Source organism: Sinocyclocheilus rhinocerous, unplaced genomic scaffold, assembly GCF_001515625.1.
Source record: "Sinocyclocheilus rhinocerous isolate Xijiao unplaced genomic scaffold, SAMN03320098_v1.1 scaffold2697, whole genome shotgun sequence".
Lineage (NCBI taxonomy): Eukaryota > Metazoa > Chordata > Actinopteri > Cypriniformes > Cyprinidae > Sinocyclocheilus > Sinocyclocheilus rhinocerous.
The window spans coordinates 186,544-196,549 of NW_015641431.1; the positions used below are offsets into that span (position 1 = coordinate 186,544).

At 40.7% G+C, this 10,006-nt stretch overlaps 1 protein-coding gene across 1 annotated transcript in view; it reads left to right on the top strand.

Annotated features, from left to right (window-relative positions):
- Positions 1–10,006, top strand: part of LOC107754861 (neural cell adhesion molecule L1.1-like) — a 63,123-nt gene that overhangs the window by 46,855 nt on the left and 6,262 nt on the right. The window contains exons 24-26 of the mRNA XM_016571465.1: positions 1,465–1,605; positions 1,678–1,809; positions 4,306–4,375. Coding sequence (XP_016426951.1) covers positions 1,465–1,605; positions 1,678–1,809; positions 4,306–4,375 — 343 coding nt within the window. The remainder of the gene's footprint in view (positions 1–1,464; positions 1,606–1,677; positions 1,810–4,305; positions 4,376–10,006) is intronic.

Genomic DNA, 10,006 nt, shown 5'->3' on the forward strand with positions numbered 1-10,006 from the left:
AGCTGTTCATCACTAATGATCAATCAGCACTTAATTAATCACATAATTATCTCATTAACTTTAACACTGCTTCAGTGTTACTTTAACACTCTTTTAGAGTGGGACCATATATGCTCCGAGCAGTGTTCATTTAACACTCAGGAATTTACTGTGTACACTTGGTAAAAAAATGAAAAATAAACCTCTGCAATTTCATAGAAAAAAAATTCAAGTGTACAGTTGTAAATATTTCTGAGTTCTGTATCCCTCTGTGTTGTTTATTTATTTATTTAAAAAAAATTTTTTTGTTTGTTAGGAAGATAACTGAGCCTTTAATCTCCTTTGTAATAGATGTGCTTATAAATCAAGAGCAAGGCATTTATAGCCGTATTTATAAACTGCTTACTAATGACTATTAATGTTGAAGCAAGGCTTTATAAAGGATGAACTGACTATTTACTAATGCTTACCTAATGATTCATAGCGTGCAGTTATTATAAAGTGTTACCATTGAACTGAACTGTAGTTTTCTGTAGTAAACTGTCTTTGTATATTTCCTATTTTATATTAATTTCCTAGTATTTAATTTACTATTATTTATTTTGAACAAAACAATTTAAGAAATTTCATGTTTTAAATTGTACCCTGTCAAGGACAAATCTAACCAGCAAAACTTGATATCAAAAGCATCCTAATGTTACATGTGTTTGCATTATAGTGAGTAACCTATCCTGGTATTGCTGTTTCAAATAGCCCACCATAATCTGTAGTCTGAGCCTGCCAAGGGCTAATGGCAAGGGCAGATATGTTACTAGTTAGTTTCAAGAAAAATCATTTTCAAATAATGTTCTTTTTTTTTGCCAAATAACCCTGTGTATGTGTCCACCCCCGCAACCCCCGGACAAAGTTCAGGCTCAGGATTTTTTTTTTTGCTTTAACCCCTGTGTGCTACTTATTTTGTGCTCCAGAGTCACATATAAATGTTTATCCTCTAAAGCAAAGATGCCCAAACCAGAGTATGTGGGCCAAATTAGGCACACCATTCGATGTCATAGGATGGAGCAAAAATAGGGAAAAATACATGCCATTGAAGCATCTTCATTTCTAAAATTGGAAAGTATAATCCTTTTGCATTGAAATGTAGAGATTTTAAGCAAGTTTGATGTTGATATTATAGTTAGATATAATGCAACATGTTTGATTTTTTGGCCACTATGCTCAAAGGCTCACATAGCTGGATTCTAATTTGTCTGTAAAATATGTGAAATGAAAGCTTTTTAATGGCAAATGGAATATAGGTGGGACTAAGTCATTTGGCTGAATTTATTGGTATGATCGATGTTACGGTGTAGGTGTACTGATCATTACTGATTTGTGTTGGTTGGAGGTACAGGTTTTGCCCAAATGTGTCCCCATGAGAAAACCTGAAAAAAATGTAATTCATGCTGAACTCCTCAATGACGATGTTGTTTGTGTGTATGGTAGTGGGTGGTGAATGGGAAGAGTCGGAGAAGGTCAACTCCTCGCAGGCGTTCTATCAGCTGCAGGGTCTGACGCCGGGCGTTCAGTACCACCTGCAGATCCGGCCCGGAAACAACTCCTGGGAATTCAAAACGGATGGACCAGGTACAGGCTAGTAACAACCATCACTGGATTGTTTTATTCGTTACATGCTCTCACGTGTTGTCTCTTTCTCAGAGCTGCACGAGTTGCCCAGCAGCTTTGCGACTCAGGGCTGGTTCATCGGACTCATCAGCGCCATGGTTCTGCTGCTGCTGGTGCTGCTCATTCTGTGCTACATCAAGAAGAGCAAGGGAGGAAAGTATTCAGGTAACACTCCCACAGTTTGCTGAAAAAAATTATTATGTGTCTCTCGTTCTTGGTGATAGAAGCCTTCTGTGGTCTGATGTTTTTGACTTAGTCCGGGTTGTAATTAAACCTTGGGTGTGAAATGTGTTACATCAAGAAGAGCAAGGGAGGAAAGTATTCAGGTAACACTCCCACAGTTTGCTGAAAAAAATTATTATGTGTCTCTCGTTCTTGGTGATAGAAGCCTTCTGTGGTCTGATGTTTTTGACTTAGTCCGGGTTGTAATTAAACCTTGGGTGTGAAAACATCAACCAGATGGAGGTAGTAGTATTATTGATTACAAGACTGTGTTCTTTACTCCATGCAACGAAATTGGCTCTCTGTAGCATACTGCTGAAAGTTCCGATCCTTATACAGAAGGCCAAGAATGGCAGTATCATTTGAAAATTTTACAAAAATATTCCCAGGATGGTGACTCCTATACTCATTAGTGTACAGTGTAAATAAAAGTGGTGAACATACATACCCTTGGGGAACACCAATACTAATGGACCTGTACTTGGCAAGAGTCTGCTTCACTTGAACTTGTTGAGTCCTAACGGTAAGAAATGAATGGAACTATTTGATACTGTATGGATTGACAGCCAAGCTGTTAAATTTGGAGAGCATAAGGTCTGGCTGCATGGTATTGAAAGCAGAGCTCAGATCAAGGACGAAAAACCTGGCCTGAGCCTATAGGATCCTCCAGATGTTTTACAACATGATGCAGCATAGTCAGGATAGCATCATCACAGTGCACAGTGCAGATTAAGGGCAATAGTCATTATACACCTCAGGACTTTATTTTTTTTTTTTTTTGGAACAGGTATAATAATAGATTTTTTTTCCGAATATCTGGAATGATATGTGAAGCAATAGTACTCTGGAAACAATAGAAAATGTCCACCCATGCAGGGGCTAATTTCTCTGCAAATGTTTTCAGGATAAAATGCAGAAAGACCATCCAGACCAGACATCTTTTTAGTGTCTAGACCTTTTAAAACAACATCAGCCAGTCTTATTGGCAGCTTGAGTACAGAATCATCGATCATAACAGCCCCCAGAACATCACTACAATCACAGGAGTTAACATCAAACCTACACTGTAAAAATCATTAAGCTCATTAAGCCCATGTTTTTCCTTTTAGGTATTATAATAGTTATACACCGTGCCTTAGACCAGTGGTTCCCAACCCTGGTCCCAGAGGCACCCCAACACTGCACATTTTGCATGTCTCATTTCTCTGATACACCAATTTCAGGTCTTGGAGTCTCTACTAATGAGCTGATGACCTGGATCAGGTGTGTTTGATTAAGGAGACATGCAAAACATGCAGTGTTGGGGTGCCTCCAGGACCAGGGTTGGGAACCACTGCCTTAGACCACAACTTTTTTTGAATTATTACTTAAATCAATATCGATAAATCTCTATAATGCTTATGAGTTTCTCTTATTTTGTGATTAAGCTATTTTGGGACCATTTATTTAATAGGTTCAGGGTCCTTCTGATTAAAAGCCAAGTGTGTGTGTGTGTGTGTGTGTGTGTGTGTGTTTACACTCATTAACCTCCTTGGTGATATAAGGCTTGTTGTTTGGAAAATGTTTGACCTGTTTAGCTGGTGTCACATAATCTACACAGAACTTGACATATGCAGACCTGATTTCATTATTCCTGTCAATGCTTGGATCTTACAGTGCTTCCCAATGAACACAGAGAAAATGGCCTTTCAATATCTCCACATTCCCAGGAGACCAAAGTCTCACCACCTTGGTTACAGGCTTGCTTGACTTCAGCAAAGTACAGTAGAGGAATAAGCTGCAGTGTATTATGGTCAGAATTTGCTATTGGTAGTTTAACTTTTGCAATATATGCATTGGATATGTTCCCATAACACTGAAAACCAGGAATACATTTTTCAAGATAACAGTGGTTCATATCATCTAAAACATAAAAAACCTAAAACACTTTAAAAATAACATTATGGGAACACCTTCAGTGTGCGCCGTGTCTGGTGTCAGGTTAAGCTGGTGTGCACACTATGGCTGCCGTTGCATCATCCAGGCTGATGAGGAGATCCCCCCCTCACAATGTGAAGCGTTTTGAGTGCCTAGAAAAGCGCTATAAAAATGTAATGAATTATAATTATAATTATGATATAAAAATGTTAAAACCCTCTGCACCAGTGGTTCTCAATTCTGGTCCTGGGGCATCACTTTTCTGCACATTTTGTATGTCTTCCTTATTTAACGCACCTGATTCAGATCATCAGCTCATTAGGAGGGAGATCCAGAGCAGCGCTACCCCAAGACTAGAAATGAAAACCACTGCACTACACCATACTGAAAAATGCCTCCACACAATACTGTGTGCATATATATATATATATATACCAGAGGCACCCTATATATGGAATTTTTAATAAGAATAGTCTTTTTGGCAATTTGTTCAAGTAATTTTAATTTTTTTTTGTATTTCAGTGAAAGATAAAGAGGAGGATCAGGTCGATGGAGCCCGCACAATGAAAGATGGAGAGTTTGGAGAGTACAAGTAAGTGCAGTTTATGTCACATTACACAAGCAGCTCTGACATTTTCCTTTTGTGGTGATCATTATTATGTAACACAGGACATCTAACATGAAGAGTTTAATCTCACAGAACCTGTCAAGAACTGGTCAGTGGCCTGGAGAGTGACTGTAGAATTTCTGGAGAGATTTTATTAGATATAATATATTTTTTATTACTATATTTTTATATCATATAACATTATATAATAGATACAATAGATTTTTATATTATTTATTATCACATAAAATAGACATTATTGTGTCTAAAATATAACAATATTAAATTCTTATTTACTGAACTGTTGTATAACATCAGTATCACATTTGCACTCGTGGTATTCAGGACAAAAACAGCACCCATGTGATATTGCTTAACTATATCATTTGATATAAATATGAGACAAAATCTCATACAGGGGCATTTTTGCCCCAATCTCTTGAATTTTAGTGGCATATAACTGCATTCTATTGGCTACATCACGCAGTAAGTTGTTACCCTGCATAATGTTCGTCACCAGTCAACTGTAATGAAATGTAAGATGATCTACACAGGTCTGGGACGGGGCAGGTGTGTTAAATGCTTTAAACAAAAAATGTCTGTAGTCACTCTCCAAAACTTTGACCCTCTCTGTTCCTCTATGGCATGACCTGAATGGGGCCTATGTTAGTCCGGGAGTTAAAAAAGTTAATAAATTAAAATGAATATCAGACAGTAGTATAGATTGTGCTTTTCTATAAAATATTACACCACTATAAATTTTTTTAAATTGTCTTGATGACTTTTTTTCATTATTTGGAATTTTGATTGACAGGTTGATTGACATGGTACATTTGCCTATGTATATTCACTCTTTCTCTTCTATGTATGCACTTTGTGTGTGTGTGTGTGTGTGTGTGCGTGTGAGTGTGTGAGAGAGAGAGAGAGTTCCATGCACGCTCTCTGCCAAATGATCAATAAAGCACTTTTTAATGCATAACGTAATGTGCTGCTTTAAATACAAAGTATAGATGTATGATTAGTTACATTTGAGTTATTAGTCATGCAGTAATGTAACACACATGCATTTTCTTCATATGTGTGAAGTACAAAGAGAAAACAGAGGAGAAGCAGTGAATTTATATTTGGCATAAGATTATATTTAGAACTGCCAAAATATTTAGAATATTATAAATATTATTAGTAATATTGCACACCACTTTCACTGCTACCAAAAAAATCCTGTGATTTACCGCTTTTCATGTGTCTCTAATTAAAAGTGAACAGGCACATGGAGAGTCAGTCACAGTAACTGATATTATGGGGTCTTGCTTGGGAGCCCAATCACCTCTGACTAAAAAACAGCCAATAAGTATTGGCGAGTGGAATTTGCATGCCAAGCCACTCCCTATACTCCACTCTAACTAAAAGAGCAAGTGGATGACTGGCATCTGGGCTCTAGACGTGACTTGCAGCCACGTTCTGCCCCAGTGCCTTTCTTCTTGGAGGTGCATGAAGAGCTCACTAAAGCATGGAAAGTACCCTACACGCTTGAGCTCTTCCCTCCTTACTACACTTGATGGCTTGACAGCCAAGGGGTATGTGGACATTCCCCAGGTGGAGTGTGCGATTGCGGTACATCTCTGCTCGCAAAACGCTGCCACTTGGAGGAATCGTCCATGACTCCTATCCAAAGCCTTTAAGCTGACCTCAGCTCTGGCTTTCAAGACTCACAGTGCTGTGGGCCAGGTGCCCTGTACCTGCAATCCATGACAATCCTGCAGGTACATCAGTCGTCCCTTTGGTGATGCTTGTGTGGAGTCTGGGGATGTTGACACAAAAACACATCCTTTTATGAATTTGGCCCCAGGATTGGTTTGCAGCGATTGACCTAAAGGACATGTACTTTCATGTCTCAATCTTACTTCAGCACAGACTGTTTCTTTGGACAAGTATTTTAGCTATCAGTACGAGGTCACCCCCTTTGGGCTGTTCCCATCTCCCCACGTCTTCACGGAGGTCACGGAGAGTGCCTTTGTCCCACTCCAGGAAGTGTGGATTTGGATACTCAACTATCTCAACGAATGGCTTATATTAGCTTACTCACAAGATCTGCTGTGCAAGTACAGGGACTTGGTGCTTAGGTACCTCAGTCACCTGGGGCTTTGGGTCAGCTGGAAAAAGAGCATCCCTGTGCAGAGTTGGACTCGATTAATATGACGGTGCGTCTCACGAACAAGCGTGCCCAGTCAGTGCTGAACTGCCTAATTCATTCAGGGGGCTAACTCAGTTCCACTGAAAACAATTTCAGAGGTTCCTGGGGCATATGGCATCCACAGCTACAGTAATGCCACTTGGATTGATGCATATGAGACCGCTTCAGCACTGGCTCGATATGAGCATGGTACCATGGCACACATCGGGTGATCATTACGCCTATCTGTCGCCATTTATTCAGCCCATGATCAGACCTTGTTGTGCTTTGGGAGTGTCCTTAGAACAAGTGTTGAGACATGTTGTTGTCACAACAGATGCCTCCAGAATGGGCTGGGGCACTCTATGCAACGAGCATGCATCCTCAGGCTCATGGACAGGACCTTAACTGCAGTAGTATATCAATTGCATCGGGGTGCTAGCGGTGTTGCTTGCCTTACACCGGTTTCATCTGCTGCTTCATGGCAGGCATATGCTCATCCAGATGGACAACACTGCAACAGTTGTGTACTTCAACAGGTGTTTTCGCACCGGAGGAACCATTTCATAGTTCCTAGAACTATTGGCGGAAGTTCTCGCTTTTTGGCGTGTTCACACAGCAGGAACTAGGAACGTGATTAGCTCTAGGAACTCTGTTTGGGGGAACTAAATTAGCTCCTACTTCAGAGTAGGGTCTAAAACAGTTCTACAGGAAGTATCAGTGACGCAGTGTACGCTGACTGGCCAAACGCATGCGAAACACCGGCTACCCGGCATTTTTAAAAAGTCATGTTAAACATATGTACTCCAGGAACATAGAAAACAGAGATAATGGCATTTACCTGTTGTCTGCAGCATTTTGTTCTTTTCTCAGCCTTGATGATAACACTGCAAGTTGTCATAGAAGATTTAGTCAGATTTTTGTGCATTCCATCTCTGTTATCATGAAACCCATGACAATCATCAAAAACAGCTCCGAACGCAGCGTCCTCCATTCAGCGGTTGTTGATGTTTGTAAATGCCACGAATAAAGACATCACTATCGGCCGCTTCAGAGTTCCTGCTGCTGGTATGTATATGCAACCAGGAAAACAGCACGAGGGAGAAATTGGTTCTCCAGAAACCACTATGCTGGCTAGTTCCTAGAACTCAGTGTAAACTAGAACTAAGTTCCTAGAACTACGCGGTGCGAAAGTGCCTAACCAGCAAGGTGAAGTATGCTCTTGTAGCATGTCATGACTCACTCGCCATCTCCTCTTAAATCGCTGCATGCCATTCGTTTCCCAGGGGAGCTCAATGGTGCAGCCAATGCACTCTCTCACATCCTCCCAGTTCACTTAATTTCCAGCAATACTGTCGACTTGATTGTACAGATACTATTTGAACTGAACTGAGCTGGACAATGACAACACTGAATCAATGATGAACTGATTTTAACTAAACATTTGAGAGTTTACTATTGTCCTTTTGCATTATCAACACGCTATTTTATTATTTAATACTGTAAACCTGCTTTGACACAATCTGTACTGTTAAAACCGCTATATAAATAAAGGTCACTAGACTTGACATTGCCAGCTGTTTTTTCCCTGATCAAGGCCCCCCTCTGCAAAGATTTAGCTGGCCCCGGAGTCTGCGCAAGTGCGCGTTTTCCCCAGTGAGCTTCCTTACAGAGACACTGTGCAAGATCAGGGAGGATAAAGAACAGGTCTTGATGGTTGCAACTTATTGACCCATCTGCACCTTATGTTCCTCACCACAGCACCTCCCTGGTGAATCCCCCTGAGGAAGGACCTCCTTTCTCAGGGATGGGGCACTATTTGGCACCTGTGTCCAGATCTCTGGAACCTCCACGTGTCAAGTCAAGTCAAGTCACCTTTATTTATATAGCGCTTTTAACAATGCAGATTGTGTCAAAGCAACTGAACAGCATTAATTAGGAAAATAGTGTGTCAATAATGCAAAATGACAATAGTAAACACTAATTTTTCAGTTAAAGGCAGTTCATCATTGAATTCAGTGATGTCATCATCAGTTCAGTTTAAATAGTATCTTTGCAATCACTTGCAATCAAGTCAACAATATCGCTGGAAATATCATGTGATGTTTGTAAATGGTTCTGTTTCTATTGTGGCAGCATGTCTTGTCATCAGATCCAGTGAGACTGGGCTATACTGAGGACGGACACTGCAAAGGAAACCCCCATCCAAACCTGCCGGGACCCCAGAGACTGCAGTGGGACATCCCAGAGGAGGTCAGTTCAAATGTTTACTGTGCATTTTAAACATGCTGTACTTTTAAAAAAAAGAAGAAAAAAGCAATAGGCACGAATGGAAACGCTAATGACAAGCTAACGAATGCTAACGCGCTGCAGATGCGCTGCACTCGCGGTTTTAGAATAAAAGCGAACGATCAGATTAATCAGATTAGTTTGATAGATAATATCAGAAATATGGTGGGAATTAAGTTATATTTTAACACTTTAAACAACAGAGAGTAATAGAGATTTTACAGAAAAAAAGAGCTACATGACGCTACAATCACAAACCAGCAGCACTGCAAACAGGAAGCAGGAATAACACTGTCCAACAGCGACACCCGCAGGTCAGGAATGCAACCGACTCCTGTGACGTGTGGCTTCTGTATGGGGCACGACAAACTTAAGGGCTTTAACACAGGCAGTGATTGATACTATCACTCAGGCTACAGCCCCATCTACTAGGCAGGCTTATGCGCTGAAGTGGAGTATGTTTGTTGAGCGGTGTTATTCTCGCCAAGACGCCCCCCAGAGATGTCCAATCAGTGTGGTGCATTCTGTTCTGCAGGAAAGGTTTTAGAGGAGGCTGTCCCCTTCCACCTTGAAAGTGTATGTTGCCGTCATTGTGGCAGATCATGACGCACTGGTTGGCTGGTCCTTGGGAAAGCACAACCGGATCGTCAGTTTTCGGAGAAGTGCCTAGGAGGTTAAGTCCTCCAAGACCGCACCTCATCCTCTCTTAGGATCTCTCTGTGGTTCTTGCTGGACTACAGAAGGCTCCTTTTGAGCCGCTCGTGTCAGTTGAGCTCAAGATCTTGTCCCTTAAGACAGCTCTTCTGATCATGCTCACTTCCATCATGAGGGTGAGAGACCTGAAGGCATTTTCGTTTGACAAACTGTGCTTTGAATTTGGGCCAGCTGATTCTCACAATCTTGAGACCCCGGCCTGGATATGTGCCTAAAGTTCCCACCACTCCCTTCCAGGAACCAGTGAAGAACTTGCAAGCGCCGACCCTAGAGGTGACAGACCCAGCCCTTGCAATGCTTACTTTTACTTTACTTTTACTTTTAGTCATTTAGCAGACGCTTTTATCCAAAGTGACTTACAAATAAGAAAAAGTAATTAAAACTAAAAGCTGAAACTCTATAAATACTATATATATATATATATATATATATACACATTT